The sequence below is a fragment of the Phoca vitulina genome, unplaced genomic scaffold (assembly GCF_004348235.1).
Source record: "Phoca vitulina isolate PV1807 unplaced genomic scaffold, GSC_HSeal_1.0 scaffold2, whole genome shotgun sequence".
Taxonomy (NCBI): Eukaryota; Metazoa; Chordata; class Mammalia; order Carnivora; family Phocidae; genus Phoca; species Phoca vitulina.
The window spans coordinates 31,389,495-31,409,072 of NW_022589705.1; the positions used below are offsets into that span (position 1 = coordinate 31,389,495).

The 19,578-nt window shown below is 35.6% G+C and overlaps 1 protein-coding gene across 1 annotated transcript in view; it reads left to right on the top strand.

Moving 5' to 3' along the window:
* SYDE2 (synapse defective Rho GTPase homolog 2) overlaps positions 1 to 19,578 on the top strand; it is a 46,213-nt gene that overhangs the window by 8,600 nt on the left and 18,035 nt on the right. The window contains exons 2-4 of the mRNA XM_032424772.1: positions 1,275 to 1,946; positions 9,165 to 10,267; positions 14,340 to 14,466. Coding sequence (XP_032280663.1) covers positions 1,275 to 1,946; positions 9,165 to 10,267; positions 14,340 to 14,466 — 1,902 coding nt within the window. The remainder of the gene's footprint in view (positions 1 to 1,274; positions 1,947 to 9,164; positions 10,268 to 14,339; positions 14,467 to 19,578) is intronic.

Sequence of the window (19,578 nt, forward strand, 5' to 3'; positions counted from 1 at the left end):
TTTTTAATTTTTAAAAATTTTTTTTTAATTTTTAAATTAATTGTTTGGTTGGGTTAAATTTAGAATTTAAAAAAGACAAGTTTACATTTTTTAAGGGATTTTTGTTCAGTAGAGGGAGGTTACTGAAAGCCTTGATTATGCATGAACCTAAATTTTTGGTTGTTATTAAATTCCTCATAGTTTAATATGTTTTTATCACTCTGTTATTAGGGTATTATATTTTATTTGCTGTAGTACTAAGATGAATCAACCATATACATACTTAAAGTAGCACAGACTATAATTCCATAATTTGTAAAGCTGGACATGATCTTAAATTTTTACAAATGTGGTTTTGTCTATTTTTCTATGTCTAGTGAATTAGTATTATGGTATATATTTAGCTTATTGACTGTTATTGAAGCCTGCCTTATGCAATTCTTTGGATGTGTTCCTCTTTATATGGGATTAATGTTATGTATACATTTTCAGAGTCTTATCTCATTATATTAACATAAACACATCCCAACTATTTGATATCCCTCATTGGACTATGAATTCTTTAAGGGTAGAAACTATTTTGTTCATTCTTATGTTCTTGCTCCTTAAGTTTGTGCCTGGCCAGTAATAAGAGCTGGTTGTATTTGCCGTGAGACAAGATAGCTGGTTCTAATCTAGAGCCTTCTAAAGGGATTTTTATTTTTATTTTTGTCCTAGATACTTAGAACTTAAACCCTGCATAAGGTGCAACTGCATAACTATGTGATTGGGAAATAGATGTTATGCTGAAATTTCAGTAATCAGGAAAGCATTTAGTAATAAGTAAGCCACACTTATTTTTAAAGATTCACTCAAAGTTAATCTTTGTGTGAGAAAGTAGAAATATTACTTATGTTTTCTAAAGATTTCTGGTCCTTGTAGTAGTAAGTTGGAAATTATTAAAAATATTAATTAAAGGCATACTGTGTACAAAGCATTCTATGTAAGCTTTTTATAAAGTATGTTTTGCTTGGGTTAAGTCTTTGTTAACCCTATCATGTCTATAAAGGCAATCTCAGAGTTTGTTTATTCTTTTTCTCAGAGTTCTTATGTCACTTATACTAGTAGTCTAATAGAAATTATTTTTAGGTGAAAAAGCCAAAATTTTTCTTATTTTAGTCTCCAAATGTAATACCATTTTTCTTTCTATCTTTTTAAAAATAATATTTCAATAACTGATTTCAAGTGACCTGTCTTTCCTGGTGTGCTAGGCGTTATATCATTGCATTCTATTTTCTTTTTTCCCTTTGAAACAGATTTATTTGAAAATGTCTATGGGTCTTCAGTGAAGAGAAGAGAACTTGAAGATCTGAAGGATAATATTGGATTCAGAGGTCATAAGCCACTTAATAGCATCACTGTGTCAAAGAAACGCAATTGGCTATATCAGAGTACTCTGCGATCTTTTAATTTGGAAGAGGAAAATAAGAAATGCCAAGACATAAGTCACTTATCCATCTCACCCAAATATCAGCTATCACGGCCTTTCTTCAAGTCATCTGAGGAATACTGTACATATATGGTGTGTGATGCTACAAATTCTTCATTATCAAGAAACTGTTCTTTAGACTTTAATGAGGAAAATGATGCAGATGATGAAGGAGAAATATGGTACAACCCCATTCCTGAGGATGACGACTTTGGTTTATCAAATGCCTTGAGTTTTGGTGAGGCAGACCCTCCTGTTCTGAAGTTTCCTGCTGTTAGTTTGAGAGTATTGTCTGGTAGTGACCTAATGAAAACAGAGCAGTACACTGAAGACTTGCTGTGCTCTTCAGAACTCAGAACCACACAGTCCAATGAAACGAATCCTGTAGAGTCCATCCATTCCCCAGAGTTCATGCAGCAGTTCAAGCAAAGGCTTGGACACAAGACACAAGAAGGTATCATGGTAGAGGAGAGTCTCATGTTGAAATCTCCTTTTGCAGGTAAAGATGATCATATGTTTGCCTTTTCTTTTTCCGTTGTTCAATTCTTTGACAGTAGCTAAAACTAAATATAGTTGTCTATTATAGCTATGTACTTTTTCTTACAGAGTGAGTGAATTTTCATAAAAATAAAACTCAAAAACCATTACAAACCTTTTTATATAAATGGTGGTTTAATCCTATCACAGACTTGGTTTTGTAAGGGGTGAAGATACTGGGGTAGTCCTACACCAACTCTTAGGATGTCTGTCCTTTGAGGTAGTAATTACTTTTCTCTTAGTTGAAAGAATGGAATCACAAGGCGTGGAAGAGAAAGATATATTCTTCATGTAAATCTGATTTTACTTCATTCATTCATTTACACCTAGCCTGGGTACAGCTGAAAAGTTGTATATTCAGTGTACCAGTAGTTATTACTTTATGGTTTCATGCCTACATTTCCTCATGAAAGGAGGAAGAGAAAAAGAAATGAGAGGGAGAAGTAAAGACCTTGGAAATAGGTGCTACAATAGTTATGGAACCTAGAAAGGAAATAATTGGAAGTTTGATGCATATTAGGTTGAACCATATGAAATTGCTGAGATTCAACAGTTTCTGATCTGCAGAACACAGCATTTCATACAATTCAGCCTGATGGTTTTATTTTTCTTTGATTGCCTTGATTTTTTGATATGCCTCTTTTCAAATTTGGTCCCAGACATACTACACAGGAAACCGCATAAAGCATATTTAGTTGCAGATATCAAATGTTGGATAGAAAGCAGTTCTGGTTCATATCAAGTCATTTTAATTTATAAAATTTCAAATGAGGGGCACCTGGGTGGCTTAGTTGGTTAAGCATCTCACTTTGGCTCAGGTCATGATCTCAGGGTCCTGGGATCGAGCCCCACATCCAGTTCTGCACAAGCAGAGAGTCTGCTTGTCCCTCTCCCTTTCCCTTTGCCCCTTCCCCCACAAAAAAATCTAAAAAAAATTTCAAATGATACAGAATATTCAAAGATGTGGGGTATAGCAGATGCTATCAGTACCTTGTGCATATCCCTTGGATTTTATTACTTATTTAGAGGGAAGCAGCCTACTTCCAAACATCAGTATCCACATCTCTGCTTGAGGACTCTGAGAAGGGTTAGGGAATTTCTCTGCAGGGCAGTCTGGGAGTGCCCCTCAACCAGTGACTGACAGGAGTTGGTGTAGGGTTACCTCAGCTCTCTCCCTCCTTGAGTGCCATAATTCTACATTGTTTCCCAGAGTTTTCTCCTGAGGTTAAGTACCAGTTGCCCATAGTAGCAGGCTTGATAATTTTTGGATTTTCCCCTGAATTTTCTCACTTCTTGCTAGTATTTCTATACTTTACAAATAAACTACTTGCATTTGAATCCGTTCCTCAGGGATATGAGGAGGTGGAGTGAATGTTATATTGATAAGAGAAAAAGTGAGTTAAAAAACAGTGTGTACTATATGATATTAGTTTTTTGAAAGAAACACTGAGAAGTTATGCTGGAAATATTAAGTAACCCCCCCCCCCCATGTTGGGATTGAACGTAATGAAAAATTTTGTGTGTGTGTGTTCCTAATTGTAGACTGACTTTTCAGCATGAATTTGTGGGGTTTTTTGTAATCTGGATGGAGAGAGAAATAAATGCTATATAATATAATAGTTAGGAACGCAGGTTGTGATTAGGGTGGAATGGTAGGGAAGGCTTAAAGGAGTATGGCAGAGTGGCGGGTTGGTATGGTGCAGAAAAGGCGAGAGGGTATAAGAATAACTGCAAAGTTAGAAAGCCAGTGTCTGTAAAGTGATACATACTTTGATTTAAGTTATTGTCTTTAAACTTTATTATTTTATGTTTGTGGCAAATTGTGAACCTGGAAAGACTAACAGACATTACAAAAACAAAAAACAACAACCCCAAAACTTGAAAGTATGGTAGGGCTGATATTTAGGTCTCCTTTCTCACTGTTATTCTTCTCTTTAACATATTATTAAACTATAAGCACTATTAAATATGACCAAAGGAAATATTTATTTATTTATAAATATTTATTTATTTTAGAGAGAGAGAGAGCTCATGCTCGGGTGGGGCGGTGGTGGTGGGAGGGAAGGGGCAGAGGGAGAGGAAGACATGCAACAAGCAGACTTCCCACTGAGCAAGGAGCCCAACACGGGGCTTGATCCCAGGACCCTGAGATCATGACCTGAGCCAAAATCAAGAGTTGGACGCTTAACCAGCTGAACCACCCAGGCACCCACCAAAGGAAATATTTAGACAGTTTATTTACATGTCATCATTTTTTGTTTTAGTTTGATCAGAAAGGTCACCTAAAGTGATGTTTTCTTTTCTTTTTTTAAATATTTTATTTATTTATTTGACAGAGAGAGCACAAGCAGAGGGAGAAGCAGGCAGAGGGAGAGAGAGAGGCAGGCTCCCTACGGAGCAGGGAGCCTGATGCGGGGCTTGATCCCAGGACCCTGGGATCATGACCTGAGCCAAAGGCAGATGCTTGACCGACTGAGCCACCCGGGTGCCCCTAAAGTGATGTTTTCTTTAGCAATATTAACAGAGAACTGTTGAGAAATAGGCAAAGAGAATGGTTGAATTTTAAAATAATTTTCTGATTAAGAAATAGGAAAGCTTGAGTATATTTAATATGAATGACAATTTTTTAATCATCCTAACACAATTATGACTTGTTTGTCTCTCAAGTCCCATGTGTATATGTATCTTTTATCTAGCTGCAATCATAGCACTCTGCTTTTTGGATATTTTCACTTGGTATTTTCATCTTGTATTGTTACATACTGTAGAATAACATTATTGTTTACCAATTTCATAGTATTTAATTGGGTTGATGTGTCCTAATCTATTTGACTCATTATGTTGGGTGTTAATAGATTGTTTCCACTACTATTGGAGTGATCTTCATCATGTTCTATTTTACTTAATTAGGATTAATAACTAGTAGCATTACTGGGTTTTTATGACTGGTAACTATTATATGTAATTCCTATATTATATTTCCTAAAAGTTTTACCAGCTTACAGGCAACCAACAATTGGTTGGTTGATTCATTTATTCAGTAAACACTCAGTTTCTGCTGTGTACCAGTTACTGTTCTAGGTGCTGAAGGAATGTGCCAGTTTCACTTGATTCTAGCCTGGCCCATGAATTTATAAAGATTTTCATTTTGTACTTTCCCTTTATAGCTAGTCTGTGATTTGATTAGTGTGATTTTGGTTTAATTTTAAGCAGTTATTGAATTTGGTAATATTTCAGCTCTTGGATTTTATAAAAACAAAGCATTTTTATTTTAATAAATTTTCTTGTCTGCAGTTAGAAATTGCTAATTTTTACAGTATCTTAATTTAATAATTAGTTAAGGACTTAAGTAAGAAATATTTAATGCATGATGTGTAGAAAAAGTCAATGTTAAATTAACTCCTTAATAATGTAAAAAAACCTAGAGCAATTTAATATACTGGGTAGCTTTTTAAGCCGTGACAAAATAGATTGTAGATACAGCAGGACTCCGATTACTATAGAATGTTTTAGGCCAGTAAACCAGTAGAATTGTACTACAATTTACAGTACAAGAGAATGCTTTGTCTAGTTTATCAAACACTCCATTTCTTATTAGTTACTTACCAGAAAAGCCCAGCAGGCATACTTAAAATAGTCCTTTCTCTAAAAAGAAACTACTTCTTTGTCATTAGGACACACAAAGAGGGGTGGAGGGAGACTATATTAATACTTTAAAGAAAGGTCATTTAATCTATTGATTTTTGAAATGAGTTAATACTTTTTTGGATCATTTTAATTGTGAAATGTATTACATAGAGTAGCCTCTGATATGAGGGTCATTAGAGATCTTTGTAAGGAATAGTTAGATGAAGTGTGAAAAATTGATTTAAATTTTAAATAGTTTAAAAAATAGATTCTTTCTTTTTTCTTTTTTTTTTTTTAAAGTAAGCTCTAGGCCCCACCCTGAGATCAAGAGTCACATGCTCTACTGATTGAGCCAGCCAGGCACCCCTAGATTGTTTCTTTAAAGGAACAGTTTAAACTTATATTAGATTTTAGAAGATATTTTCATTTTGCTTTATTAGTTTGAACCCTTAAATAGGAACAGTTTCAAGTTTGTTTTTTTTTTTCTTTTTAAAGATTTTATTTATTTATTTGACAGAGAGAGAGAGATAGTGAGAGCAGGAACACAAGCAAGGGGAGTGGGAGAAGGAGAAGCAGGCTTTCCGTGGAGCAGGGAGCCCGATGCGGGGCTCGATCCCAAGACCCTGGGATCATGACCTGAGCTGAAGGCAGACGCCTAACAACTGAGCCACCCAGGCGCCCCAACAGTTTCAAGTTTTAAAATAAAATTTATTAGTCAGTCTATACATTTTTTTAAAAATTTATTTATTTATTTATTTATTTGAGAGAGAGAGAGCACGAGCAGGGTGAGGGGCAGAGGGAGAGGGAGAAGTAGGCTTCCCACTGAGCAGGACCCTGAGATCATGACTTGAGCCAAAGGCAGATTCTTCACCAAATGAGCCACCCAGGCGCCCCTGACATTTTTTTTTTAACTGGGGGATTGAAAGTTTGAGGTTAAATAGAATATTTTAACTTCTTAATAGTTGAAAAATGGTCATTAAAAATCAATTTAATGTGTATGTATAGACAGAAAAATGTTTAGAAGGATGGAAGGGCTCTAAAGTATAGTATTTAAGAATATAGGCTTTGGGGCGCCTGAGTGGCTCAGTTGGTTAAGCGACTGCCTTCAGCTCAGGTCATGATCCTGGAGTCCCTGGATCGAGTCCCGCATTGGGCTCCCTGCTCAGCGAGGAGCCTGCTTCTCCCTCTAACCCTCCCCCCTCTCATGTACTCTCTCTCTCTCATTCTCACTCTCTCAAATAAATAAATCTTTAAAAAAAAAAAAAAGAATATAGGCTTTGAAGGCGTATGCTTAGGTTTGAATCATTCCTGTTTCTTCCACTTACCAGCTTTGTGATCTTAAACAAATCAGACAGCTCTGTGCATGAGGTCTTTATCTGGAGAATGGGATGCTAGTGGTATCTTAACTCATAGGGCTATTTCAAGAATTAAATGAGGATCCTTGCATACTTAAGTATTAATTTTTCATACTTTGTCTAAATAAATGTTGGCTGGTGTTATAAATATTAACAATTTAATATTAAACAACTTTTAATATTCTTTTCACCACAATATTTACAATCGCTAATCTCTTGATAGTGCAGTTCAGGCTATTTACTTTATTTGTATTTCTTTGTATCTTTTAAAAACTTTTTACTTTCACATTCAGAAAAAAAATAAAGCTGTTTTTGGGTGGAGAAGAATTAAGAAACATTTCAATGCTTTACTCTTCATGAAAACTGAGAATTATAAGAAAACTTATTTATGTCTCTGTACTGTCATTTAATACTTTTAAATTGCAAGGAAAGACCCTAATTTAGCTTTTGAAGTTCTAGGGAGTTACTGTATATAAATAATATAAGAAATGTCTTTATAGTTTTTAAAATCAATTAGCTTTATGATATTCAATATTCAGTTATTCTTTTTTAAATTTATTTTAATTTTTTTTAAAGATTTTATTTGAGAGAGAGAGATAGCATGCACAAATGGGGGGAGGGAGAGGGACAAGCAGACTTTTTTGTTTTTTATTTTTTTGAATACACTTTATTTTTTTAAAGCTTATTTATTTATTTGAGAGAGAGCAAAAGTGAGAGAAATAACAGGCAGAGGGAGAAGCAGACTTGCCGCCGAGTGGAGAGCCCAACATGGTGCTCAATCCCAGGACCCTGAGATCATGACCTGAGCCAAAGGCAGTCACCTAATTTACTGAGCCACCCAGGCGCCCCTGTATATACACTCTTGAATCCATTCCTGCAACTCTTCCTTCGTGTCTTAAGGGCTTTCAACTCATTACTGTTGTATCGTGGGATATAAGTCAAGTCATCCAGACTGCTAAGTCTATAGAGCACTTGTAATTCATCCCTCCGTTCATTTCTCACTTTTTGTCCCAGGTCCCCACTTCCACTCCCATCCCTTGTCCTTCTGGACACCTGCTCTAGCGTCTTTAAGCCCAATGTGGAGCTCGATCTTATGACCCTGAGATCACAACCTGAACCGAAATCAAGAGTTGGACCCTCAACCAACTGAGCCACCCAGGCCCCCCTCGATATTCAGTTATTCTTGATTGACTGGAGTCGATTTTATATAATCTTCCATGGTATGTTCTAATAGAACATTAGAATGACGAAGGGCTCTTAGTTGTCAAAATTATAAATTTTGTTTTGTTTTTAAATTTTTTAAAAAACCAGTCCTGCTACATGATAAAATTTAGTTTTTAGAGGATTATAAATAGAAGAAATGTTCCTTTGGGGCACCTGGGTGGCTCAGTCGGTTAGGCGGCTGCCTTCCGCTCAGGTTTTGATCTTGGGGTCCTGGGATCAAGCCAGCTTTGTGTCTGGCTTCCCTGCTTGGCAGGGAGCCTGCTTCTCCCTCTCCTTCTGCCCCTCCCCCTGCTTGTGCTCACTTGCTCTCTCTCTCTCTCTCAAGTAAATAAATTAAAAAATCTTAAAAATAAAGAAGAAATGTTCTTAGAGTAGGATTTCTTTTTTTAATTAGAGTAGGATTTCTGAATAAACATATTAAAATAGGAAATATGTTAAAACAAATGTGTATTAATATGCCAAAATAAACCTATTAAAATAGGAAGCTTTCCTAGTTTCCTCTGATATCCACTGCTTATGGTTATAAAATAACATACTCCCTGAATTATACTGCAGTGGGAAAGATTTAAAAGGAACCTATATTACCCTTCCTCCAAACCGTTAGAATAGAAAAGCGGATGGAGAGGGAAATGCTTTTTTCCTCTGTAAGCTCTTTAGAAATCCACCCCTTTTTTTTTAAGATTTTATTTTTAAGTAATCTCTACACCCAACGTGGGGCTCAAACCTAACAACACCGAGATCAAGAGTTACATGCTCAACCAACTGAGCCATCCAGGCACCCCTGGAAATCCTTGATACTCTATTTGAAGGGGGTAATGGAGATTTACCTAAACTTGTAACTAACTAAATCTCCCCAATGAGATGAAACGAGAAGAAAATCTGTCCACATGAGAGTTTGTTTAGTTGATGATTTATAAAGTAGGGATCAGAACATACCACCTTGTAATACCTTTTTTGTTTGTTTGTTTTTTAAGGTCCTGGGATCCTAGCTGCTACAAATAAGACTGAATTGGGAGTGCCAGAACCATCTTCTCCAAGCCCTAGCCCTGTGAAAAAAAGTAGCTCAATTAACTGGTCTTTCCCAGATAAAATAAAATCTCCACGAACTGTGAGGAAACTTTCCATGAAAATGAAAAGGTTGCCAGAACTTAGCCGAAAGCTGAGCGTCAAAGGAACTTTGAATCATATGAACAGTCCAGATAATACTCCTTCCTTGTCTAAATGTAACTGTCAAGAAATGCATCATGCTGACATTCTACCTTCTGGGAACACAACCACAGCTGCTAAGAGGAATGTTATAAGTCGGTACCATCTGGATACCAGTGTATCTTCTCAGCACAACTACCAGAAGAAGACGTTTATGAGTTCTAAGTATTCGTGCAAAGGTGGTTACCTCAGTGATGGAGATTCACCTGAACTTATAACTAAATCTAGCAAACATGGATCTGAAAACAAATTTGGAAAGGGAAAAGAAATAATTCCAAATAGTTGTAACAAGAATGAAATAGACATTGATGCTTTTAGACATTACAGTTTTTTTGATCAACCTAAGTGTTCACAGTACATATCTGGGCTCATGAGTGTGCATTTCTATGGTGCTGAGGATTTAAAACCACCCCGGATAGACTCAAAAGATGTCTTCTGTGCGATTCAGGTCGATTCAGTAAACAAAGCAAGAACAGCTTTGCTCACATGTCGGACGACATTTTTAGACATGGATCATACTTTCAACATAGAAATTGAAAATGCACAGCATTTGAAATTAGTAGTGTTCAGTTGGGAACCAACTCCAAGAAAAAATCGAGTGTGTTGTCACGGAACTGTTGTTCTTCCCACTTTATTCAGAGTGACAAAGACACATCAGTTGGCTGTCAAACTTGAGCCTAGAGGTCTTATTTATGTGAAAGTGACTCTTCTGGAACAGTGGGAGAATTCTCTTCATGGACTGGATATAAACCGAGAACCAGTAATATTTGGTGTTGATATTCGAAAAGTTGTAGAGAAAGAAAATATAGGATTGATGGTGCCACTCTTGATACAAAAATGTATTATGGAAATTGAAAAGAGAGGCTGTCAGGTATTATTTCACTGTTTCTCTACTACCTCCTTATCACATTTATCTACCTTAATTAACTAAATTTATAGTTAAGTCTTAGGGGAAGGAATTTAAGGTAAGGTTAAAAAAAATCCAATTTAGACATTTTCTCATTCCTATTTTTTATTTTTATTCCATTACTGTTTAGGGTACTTTCACCTGTGTTGTCAGTGAGCAATTGAGAGCATGCTAGATGGTTCTACAATTTATGTTGTGATGCAGAGCTGCATGGGCATTATACCTACATATCAGGATTGTTTTACAATGGCATTCCTAGGAAAAGCCGGAGCTGATAAGATAGGCAGAGACTAATTCATTTAAGGAATGTTTCTGCATGGTTTGACATTCTTATGGCACAGAATTCCAACAGTGAATCTTAAAACCCCACTTTACTCCTAAAACTAACTCCCTGCCCTTATTCCATACTCTCCCTCTTCCCACTCTTCAGGAAGCATAAGCTTATTTGTCTCTGAACTTTGGGATAGCATGGAGGATGAAGAGAGGTCCTACTAATAACATTTCTCATTCTCTTTTCCTTTCAAATAAGAAGGTTAAATAAATAAATAAGAAGGTAAAAGCAGCCCATTAAAACAAACAAAAACCGTGGTCTTGTATGTGATCAGATATGTAATATTAACCAGTTTATTAGACCTTATCTTTCTTTATTTTCTTTAATACATGTGGGCTATGACAATGAGAAACAGCGTATCACTGAGGATATTATTCTGAGGTACAAGTAATTGTTTAAATTTAAAAATTAAGCCTAACATCAGTATTTCTGAGGTATTTCTGCTTTGGTGCTATTAGAATTTATGACATTGATTAAAAACACCAGGGGTAAATATCACCAAGTCTGAACTATGATTTCTTTGTATATAGAAAATATTTTAAAATAACTCACCTTGGACCTGATGAGGAAACTATGGAAACGGTGTTAAGTAAGTTAGTGGGGTTTTGTATTAAAGATGCAGGAAACAGGTACTGGTTTCTCCTCCATTATTAATTAGCTGTGTGATGTTGGGCTAGTCACTTAATCTCTGTGGGTCTTATTTGCTGATATCTATAAAAATAGATGAAGTAGCTCTCTGAAGGTGAGAGGTAGGAGGGACATCTGAACTTTTGAAACCTCAGATGTATTATTCAGATTGACTTTATGTTGTCTATATGAGATTGAAGCCTTTAGTTTCCAATGTAACTCTTGGTCCGGTTACTTTTTCTTAAGGTTCTCTGTCCCCCCACCCCCTTTTTTTTTGGCAACATGTAGAGAGGTCAGAGATTAGGCAGACTGTAAAGCTAATTATTAAACAGAAACTTTTACAATTGAATATTAAAATAAGTAACTCAAATAGCACTGTACTTTTACAGTCTCTTTTCTGAAATATTTTATAAAGAATGTATATATAAGATGTAACTTTTTTAAATACTAAGAAAACATTTTTAGCAATGCTTTTTATTTCTATACTTAAAGTTTAGAAATAGTTATTTTAATAAAGAATTATTTCCTGTGATGGGGCGCCTGGGTGTCTCAGTTGATTAAGCATCTTCCTTCAGCTCAGGTCATGATTCCAGGGTCTTGGGATCCAGTCCTGCATCTGGCTCCCTGCTCAGTGGAGAGTCTGCTTCGCCCTCTCCCTCTACCTCCCCCTGCTTCTGCTCTCTCTCTCTCTCTCAGATAAACTCTTAAAAAAATGGTGTATTTAAAAAAAAAGAATTATTTCCTGTGAACTAAAAAGTAAAATTTACAGTAGTACATTTGGAACTGCAGTTTTTAAACACCTTTTTTGGTTTTGTTTCTTTTGCCTTTTCCCTCCCCCCCACCCCCCAGAGAAAGAAGCTTATTGTGTCTGTATTTTACAGACTTGTACACTACTTGGATTTTGTTTACCTTTTTAGTCAGTAATTATTCTTGTTTTTGTTACTGTGAACATGAGGTTTTAACAGTCATACAAAAGTAGTTTGTCGCATCTTCCAAATGCTTTGAAGGCTACTACCACCTATCCCCTGCTTCCAATGGGAAAAATTATGGTGGAAATCATACTCATGGTTAATCCAGTACAGATTTTGTCTCTGATAGAGGCATCAAGCATGTACTTCAAGTGTTTGATTCAAGAAGTCAGCCTCTGAAGATAGGGATAATATCCTAAAGTGTCCTTTCCTTGAAATATCTATATTAGATCTCTGTCTTCCTTTATTCACCTTTTGGGATAGCATGGTCCATTAATTTATTACTTACTACTGAAGTATTGCTTTCTTTAATTTATTCTAGGTTCATCTCCTTCTCAAGTTGAAGGGGATACATCTTTATGAGGGAATTTTGTGACACTTAAATGTGCCTACACCAGAAGGGTCTACTCGAGTTAGTTTCTTCTAATGTGATAGCATTTTAATATTTTAGCTTTATTTTCTGGATCATCTATGGGTCTCCTATGTCTTGTGAGATGTGACGAGCATAGGACATGCTATTCTCAATGTGAATGCACTATGAATGTGGATAAGAGTAGGAAATTTCCTTCTCAGTACATTCCTTAATTTCCCATATTATGTTGATCCTTGCATTACCTTCTCTTAAAAATAGTTGCAGGTTCCTGGGGTGCCTGGGTGGCCCAGTCAGTTAAGCGTCTGACCTTTGATTTAGGCTCAGGTCATAATCTCAAGGGTCATGAGATCAAGCTTCACGTTGGGCTCTGCACTCAGCAGGGAGTCTGCTTCTCTCCTTCTCCCTCCCTCTGCCCCTTGCCTTGCTCACATGCACGCACTCTCTCTTAAATAAGTAAATCTAAAAAAAAAAAAAAAAAGAAATTGTTGTAGGTTTCTTACTATCTTCCAATTAATATTTAGTGCTTATCATCTCTAATATTTTGCATAACATTTCTCTGTATCTATTAGTAACACTTTCCTATATCAAGACCCACCTTCTATATTCTATTCTATATTCTATCAGTTATTTAATGACTTGGAGAGGTTTGTGTCATTAAGTACACCTGGAAATTTCATTTGTGTACTCCTCCTAGTTTATAAGATTTTAAAGTGATTCCTAGTTCAAATCCTTGGGGATATTCATTGTTTGTTTTTACTTTATTTCTGTCTTGAAATAATTTCTTTACAACTTTCTTCAATTCAAGGTAATTCAACTTCCTAAATCATGTTTGATGTGGAAGTACAGTTAACAATAACTTATTTTTTTTGGTTTTCTTGAAGGTTTATTTTTTTCTAAAAAAACTGATTGCTTAATCAGACATGTTTTCCTTTTATAGATATCATGTTGATTTCCTCTCAGTGAATTTATAATGAGCTTCCTAAGACTTAAATTTTATCTCCTGTATGAACTAACAATGTTTAAAATATAAATCTTTTTAGTGTAAGTTGAGGGGAAGGAGGGTGGTATCTGTGCATCTTATATATATTTTGAACTAAAGGTTTTATTTTACCTTTAATATATTATTTTAATTGAATTTCTTTATCACTTAATAATCAATTAATTTAGTAAGTTAAAAAAATTCCAGGTTTGCTTTTATTTCTTCCCTAGAATCTTTTTTTTTTCCTAAAAAGATAACACAAATAGTATACTGGAATCTTATTTCAACTATATACTTTTTTTATGGAAAAATAAACTGAGATTTAAAGAGAGTAAATAACTTGCCCAAATTCACTAAGCAAGGAGTAATAGAGTGGGGCTTTTGGAATCTAAAACCCTTATTTAACCACTATGCTGCATTTCTTCAGTTTAGAGCAAAAGATGTGAAAGGGCACAATCTTGGGCATAGTGGTTGACCATATAAAACCAAAGTGAAGGGCTGGTATCTTAAGATAAGATAGATAGCACTACAGAAATCATAGAATATTGTTTGAATTTAAAAGAAAGAATAGAATGTTTTTATTCCTGAAGACTGATGAATATAGTCTATGGTGAGATTTCAAAAGCTGTTTGAGGTATTTTTAATTAAATGTCATCAGAACATATTTGATTACCAATTTCATGTGACTTATACATTTTGTGCTATTATATTTTCTCTTTATCAAATTTACCATAATATGGCCATAATTTTATTTCTAGGTGGTAGGCCTGTACCGATTATGTGGTTCGGCAGCAGTCAAGAAAGAACTTCGAGAGGCTTTTGAGAGAGATAGCAAAGCTGTTGGTCTGTGTGAAAACCAGTACCCAGATATAAATGTAATAACAGGTAATAAATATTTTTTATTCTATGTACACATTCTGGAAAGACTACATCTGTAGGAAAAGGAATTGAAATACTATTTTGTAGCCCAAATTGAATTGGGTTTTATTCTGAAGTCTTGTTTTCCTTCCTTCACAAACATTACTGTGTTATTTTCTGTGGGGAGGTACCAAGATATGGTCCCTGCCCTCAAACAGCCAACAAATATTGGGGGGGTTAGGGGTGGGAGTAAGACCTACATTAAATTAGCTATACTAGGTAGCAGAAGGGAAATGTAGCAGAGTACATTTTCTTCGTAGAGGGATAAATAAAACACCATTAGAGTTCAGTTTGATTGGAGCTTAGGTCATGTAAAGGGCATTGACTATCTGGGTAGAGAATTCAGATTTATTTAGTAGGCAGAGGGGACCCATCAAAGATTTTTGAGCAGGGGAGTGAAATCTTTAGAGATAATCTTCTAATCTGGCAACTCTGTGTGATGGATTGGAATTAGAAGAAATCAGAAGACAGAAAACCTGTTAGGAAGGCTTGGCAGTAGTCCCAGCTGAAGGAGTCTCGTAGCAGTAACAACAGGAAGGAATAGAACTGAAAGGATATGAAGAAAGAGAGGGCCCAGATAAGCATGACTTAGACACCTGGTTGATTGGGTACCATTTGGAGAAGCTAAAAAGCTGAGAGGAGAGCTACTGCTTTTGGTGGAGAAATGTAAAGAAAGATTATGAATTGGGTTTCTTTTCAAACATATATTGAATTTGAGGTACTAGTTGGAGATCTATGTAAGTATATCAGGCAAAGTAGAAAGTACAGCTAAGGAGAGGATGTAGTAAAATTTACCAAGTGGTGAATATAATCCAGTGTATAGCACTAATACTCCTGAGACATGGGGGTGGAAAATGGCAATGTGAGGGTCATTGACATGTAGTTGTAATTAATGCCTTGCGATTGTCCATAAAGTTTGAAAAGACAAGGGCTTTGAGGATCTCCAAACTTTGGAGGCATGCAAAGAAAGATCCAGCTAAAAAGGTTGAGAGGAAAGGAGTCAGAAAGTTTGGGAAACAAAAGACAACAGAGTTTAAGGAAAGGTGTGAGGCAGTGTCATTTGATGGAGGGATCATAGAAGATGAGAACAGAAATAAGGCCTTTGAATTTGGCCATTATAAGATTGTTCATAACTAATGGATATCTTCAGGGACTGTTGGCTTATAATTCTGTGTTTGTTTTTGTTGTTGTTTTACTTTTTATTAGCAAGGTTTTGAAGCATATACAAAAGTAGAGAGAATACTATGATAAACCCTCTTTATCCATCACCCGGCTTCCATAATCAACACATGACCAAACCTGTCTCTTTTATACCCTTCATTTGATTCTCCCCTAGACATGGATTATTTTGAAGTATATCTTGGATATCATATCCATTCACCTATAAATGCTTTGGTATGTATCTCCAGATCTTCTGTGTTATTTTATTAGTTCTCTCTACTGTTAACTACCATTTTTTTTATGCTGTAATATTATTTATTTATCTCTCTAATTTGATTTTTTATTTTACATGCAAATAATTGCCTAGGAGAGAATTTGAGGAAGGTTCACCTTGCACATATTAAAGAGATTTTTGTTGGTTGGAATCCTTTAAAACTTACTTTTAGGATTGAGGCTTTTCATATAGCTGAGGTTCTCAATCTCTGAACTCTGAATGACTATATTTTCATAGTATTTAATATTTACTCTTAGATCATCAAAACTTTGATCCCAACCATTTTAAAAGAGACAACAAACCAAGGCCCTTTTTCTTTCTTATAAATTTTAGCAAATCAGAAATATTGGATACTTTTATTTTTGTAAAGGAAGAAAGTTTATCCTTTCTATGAAAAAAAAATGATCATATCTACAAAAAAAGTAGAATTTTCCCCTTAATAATATGTAATTAAAATCAGCAAAGGACCCATTTTATGAATTCATGAAAAGGAAATTTTATAAATAGCAATTCCCAGGAAATTACACTCTATAACCAAATGAAATGAGATTTTACCTTGGTGGGACATTATCTTAGAAATAAAAGTAAAATAAGAAATAAAAATAAAAATCGTGTCAAATATGTACAAATTAAAAAGATGAATGATGTGGTTTAATTTGATTATTTGCTATGACAAGATCCTTAGAAATTTGTAGCATATGCAGATGATATGAATAATAGGTCATTGAATGAATATTAAATTTATAGCATTCTTTTCTAAAATTGAGAGTTTCCAGGGGCGCCTGGGTGGCTCAGTTGGTTAAGTGACTGCCTTCAGCTCAGCTCATGATCTCAGGGTCCTGGGATCGAGCCCTGCATCGGGCTCCCTGCTCAGCGGGGAGCCTGCTTCTCCCTCTCCCACTCCCCCTGCTTGTGTTCCCTCTCTCGCTGTCTCTCTCTCTCTCTGTCAATTAAATAAATAAATAAAATCTTAAAAAAATAAAATTGAGAGTTTCCATAATTTATGAATTGGGTATTTTTTGGCTCTATTCTTCATACTCTTCCATTTCAGGAAAGCTGGGGTTTTTTTTTCTTGTTTTGTTTTTGTTTAAGATTTGTTTATTTATTTTAGAGAGAGAGAGTGCAGATGGGGTGAAGAGGAAGTGAGAAAGGGGAGAGAGAATCCCAAGCCAACTCCACACTGGGCATGGATCCTGATGCAGGGCTCAGTCCCAGGACTCCAAGATCACTACCTGAGCCAAAACCAAGAGTCTGATGCTTAACCAACTATGCCGCCCAGGCGCCCCAGGAAAGTTGTTTTTAAAAGAATCTAGAACTATTTTCTTTCTTGATAAAGAACAAGTGAAATGATTTAAAATTGAGAAATGTCATTGAAATTACAATAAATTATACGCAAGGCCTCATTATGTCTCAAAAGAAAGGATATTATTGATTTGGGGGATTGGCCAGTAATGATGTTGCCTCATGTGTTTGTTCCATGTGAACTCACATTTCTAAGTATACTTTGAAATATAATTAACAGTTCAGTAGTTCTAAAAAATGAGCTATTAATAAAGTGAATAGAGTTTACTCACAGTTTAATGTGTTCTTAGTAGTTGGTTTGTCTGGAACACAGAATGAAGTGCTCCAGACAAACCAGATTTTTTAATGAAGTGCAAAATTTAAGGTACGAAATCTATTCATAGTTGTTTATGGAGCTTATTTATCAAAGGAACAAGAAGAAATGAGAAAAGTAAAAATATTTATCATTTAGTGATTATTAGAAAAGAACAAGCCTCCTGCAGAGGAAAATTCAATTTGAATGTGTCTGCCTTATGTAAAATAGACTTCATATTTCATTATTAAACCATCTAAGTTCAGTACTTAAACGTATATTTGACCATGACTTTTTCTGATTTTAATTCTTTTTAAATTATTCATTCTTTTATTTTCCCTCAAAAGAAAACTTGGTCAGAAATAAACCCAAAACTATCTTTAAAACATTAATAATTTTCTTCATTTATGCATATTAAATATACATTTTCCCTACCATATGTATTGTATGTTCTCTGATCTCTGGCACATTAACTTTCAAATTATTTCTGTTTTTCCTTACCTGGATTGAACATAGACATCTAAACTGTATAAACACTAAGGAATGCAAAACACTGAGGAATGGTTATAGATGTAGCAATTGAAATATACTGAGGCAGTGAAAGCCATTTGATCTGAGTAACATCTGCGGAGTGTGACCAAAGCAAGCAGGAAGTTCAGAAAGAGTAGGTGAGGTAGGGTGGGGTAGGTTAATGGACTTAAAAAATTAATTATGAGGAATTCTTAACCTCAGGAAACAAACTGAGGGTTGCTGCAGTGGTCGGGGGTGGGAGGGATGGGGTGGTTGGGTGATGGACATTGGGGATGGTATGTGCTAAGGTGAGCGCTGTGAATTGTGTAAGACTGTTGAATCACAGACCTGTACCTCTGAAACAATACATTATATGTTAAAAAAAAAAAAAAAGATATTAGGAAGGGAAAAATGAAGGGGGGGAAATCGGAGGGGGAGACGAACCATGAGAGACTATGGACTCTGAGAAACAAACAGGGTTCTAGAGGGGAGGGGGTGGGGGGATGGGTTAACCTGGTGATGGGTATTAAAGAGGGCACGTATTGAATGGAGCATTGGGTGTTATACGCAAACAATGAATCGTGGAACACTACGTCAAAAACTAATGATGTAATGTATGGTGATTAACATAACATGATAAAATAAAATTTAAAAAATTAATTTATAGAATTAACTTCCGGAAATGTCAGTGATTCTATGTTCAATCTATCTACTCTAATGTATCTTTATTATCTATAGAAGTTTCACCTGAGAAGGAATGATTCTCATGGTCCTGTAGTTGTATTTTCAGTATTCTGGTTCTGGTGAGTTAATTTTTTGTTATAGTAGGTGCTGATAGAGGATAAGGGCACCTTCCCAGGGGACAGTGTCTCACTTGAAGAATGAGGTTATTTAGTATATTAATCTTCATAGTCCTGCAGTTGCTAGTAGAAAAATGGTATCCATTCATCTAACCATCATATACTGAATGCTTACTATACACTAGACACTTTGCTAAGGCATTTGGAATACAACAATGTGTAAGAGATAATCTCTGCCCTCAAGAATACTAGTCTAAGGGGGAAGACAGATAAGAGACAGCTGATTATAATATATGAGGAGGAACACCTAACTTAAATTGTGGGAAAATTAGGGAGAACTTGGTGGGAAAGGTGACTCCTCAGCTAACTTAAAAGGTGAACTGGACTTAGCCAGCAAGGGAGAGCAATCTATTAGCAAAAACTTGGAGATGGCAAGCCACATGACTTGCAGTACTTGCTAAAGAGGAAAGCATCAGGCAGGTGAATGGTGAGAGATAGCTGGAATGCCCTCTCAGACTGAAACCCAGACCTGGCAATGAGGGTCATTTGGAAACAGCAGAGTTAGAACATGATCATTTTCATTTTTCTCTCTCTTTCTTTCTATCTTTCCCTTCCCTCGCTCCCTCCCTCCTTCCCTTCCTTCCAAGTTAGTTGGATGAGTTTCCATGTACTAAGTTTTATAATAGCACTCCCACATTACAGACATAGAGGTAGCTAGGAGGGCTAAAAGGAAGGTATGG